At 39.6% G+C, this 1658-nt stretch overlaps 1 protein-coding gene across 1 annotated transcript; it reads right to left on the reverse strand.

Annotated features, from left to right (window-relative positions):
- Nucleotides 1–706: 706 nt before the first annotated feature.
- On the reverse strand, nucleotides 707–1539 carry LOC108149901. Its single transcript, XM_017277805.2, has 2 exons — nucleotides 1410–1539; nucleotides 707–1351 (listed from the first exon to the last, which is right to left on the reverse strand). The coding sequence occupies exon 2, from the start codon at nucleotides 1214–1216 to the stop codon at nucleotides 863–865; it is 354 nt and encodes a 117-aa protein (XP_017133294.1). The 5' UTR covers nucleotides 1217–1351; nucleotides 1410–1539; the 3' UTR covers nucleotides 707–862.
- Between the last annotated feature and the right edge of the window lie 119 nt (nucleotides 1540–1658).

The raw sequence follows: 1658 nt of genomic DNA on the forward strand, positions 1-1658 counted from the left end.
TTCGTATGTAAATTTTATTTATACAACTTCTTGGTGTGTACACACTTGGACTGCAAGCCAAAAACAAAATAAATGAGCACAAATAAATTATTAGAGTTACCATTTTACTAAGCCACATTACGTCATCGTAAATCATTTTGAATATTTAAAAAATAAATAATTGTTTTTTAAACTTTAAATAATGCAGATGAAAAGACGAAAAAAAAAACAATATATATATATTTTTGTCGGGGCGACTACTTTACTAATACTGGCAGCTTAGGCACCAAAAAAGGGCATTTTTTAAATTTGATAGGTCCTAAGCCACTTAATATTTTTTAGGTGTTTACTTTTTTTTTGATTTGTTGTATCTTATATTTAAATGTGTGTTAAAATGAATGGAATCCGTTTCCTACTTTTTTTCTAAATCGTTGAGTTTTATTACTTACCCGAATGGGTCATGTGGCCACTATCCTTGTGAGCAACGTAGGACGGCTAATTCTGAGTGGTACACTACCATTTGTTTGCCGGAACTCGTCGGAGAAATTCGTAAAACCACATGCCCTTTGGCGTCTTTACGAATCATTCTCCTTCACCTCGTAAGACAGCTGAATTTTTGAGCAGTCAAAACATGGAACTAATCACTCATCCAACGTACAGTCCCGACTTGGCATCCAATGACATCATCTTGTTCCCGAATATCAAAGTTGTTTAATTTAATTAATTTATTTTAATTCCAAATTGAAAATAAAGGTCGGCACAGTATTTCGAGTGAAAAAAATTTATAACAAACTGTGAATCAATACGGAGGCCTACCAATTTACTTTCGCACTGTGTCCGTTTATTTAGCGGCTGGAGCTTAAGGATTAGATAAAATAAGTACTTAGAAAAGCACATACACCAGATAGCTTATGTAAATGGTGAAGAACAGCACACAGAGGTTGGCTCTCCCATCTGCTTTCAGCACCTGCCATACATTGTACTGTGCCTGGTCAGATGTTGAAATAGAGGTGTTCAACGTTCCGTCATGTTGGACCTTCTTGAGGCTTGGGACAGCTCCAACTGATTTGGTTTCGCGCCCAGTCCGGCGTATTCTTCGATGCCCCACATTCGTTGATTTAATCTTCGGATGGACAACACTGCGGACTCGATAGTGCGGGGATGCCGTTGCAAGGACCCCAAAGGTGCTTTTTTCCAGGATCAGCAGGCCAAGCAGTATAATCCAGGTCAAAGACATTCCCCGAGCCAGATGTTGTTGTTGGCCAACAGGCAGAGATCAACTGGAGAACACTCTCTTTGGAACCGGCGCGTTGCGTTATCATCGAAACAGATAGTGAACGGCGGGTCTGTTTTCTGTTTGCTGTTTGCATACCTGGCAGGTGTTTTTTTCAAACTCTGCCCGGTGTTTGCTGTTCTTTGGGAGCACTTACCTAAGCTCTTGCCTTAACCGAATGATCTCGCAGTCCAAGTTGGACTTCGATTACATGTGCCAGACGGGTGTGTCAAGGATTGAGATTTCACTTCCGACAAATGAAGCTCAGCCCCTTCAACCTTGTAACTTTTAAATAAAATTACACTAACCAAACACTAGCCAAACAAAAAAGCAGGCCTTCTTTGTCCTTACACTCACAGAAAAAATCAAGCATTGCGCTGTCAATTTGGTTGGTTTACGAATTTTG

This window comes from Drosophila elegans, unplaced genomic scaffold (genome assembly GCF_018152505.1).
Source record: "Drosophila elegans isolate 14027-0461.03 unplaced genomic scaffold, ASM1815250v1 contig_208, whole genome shotgun sequence".
Lineage (NCBI taxonomy): Eukaryota > Metazoa > Arthropoda > Insecta > Diptera > Drosophilidae > Drosophila > Drosophila elegans.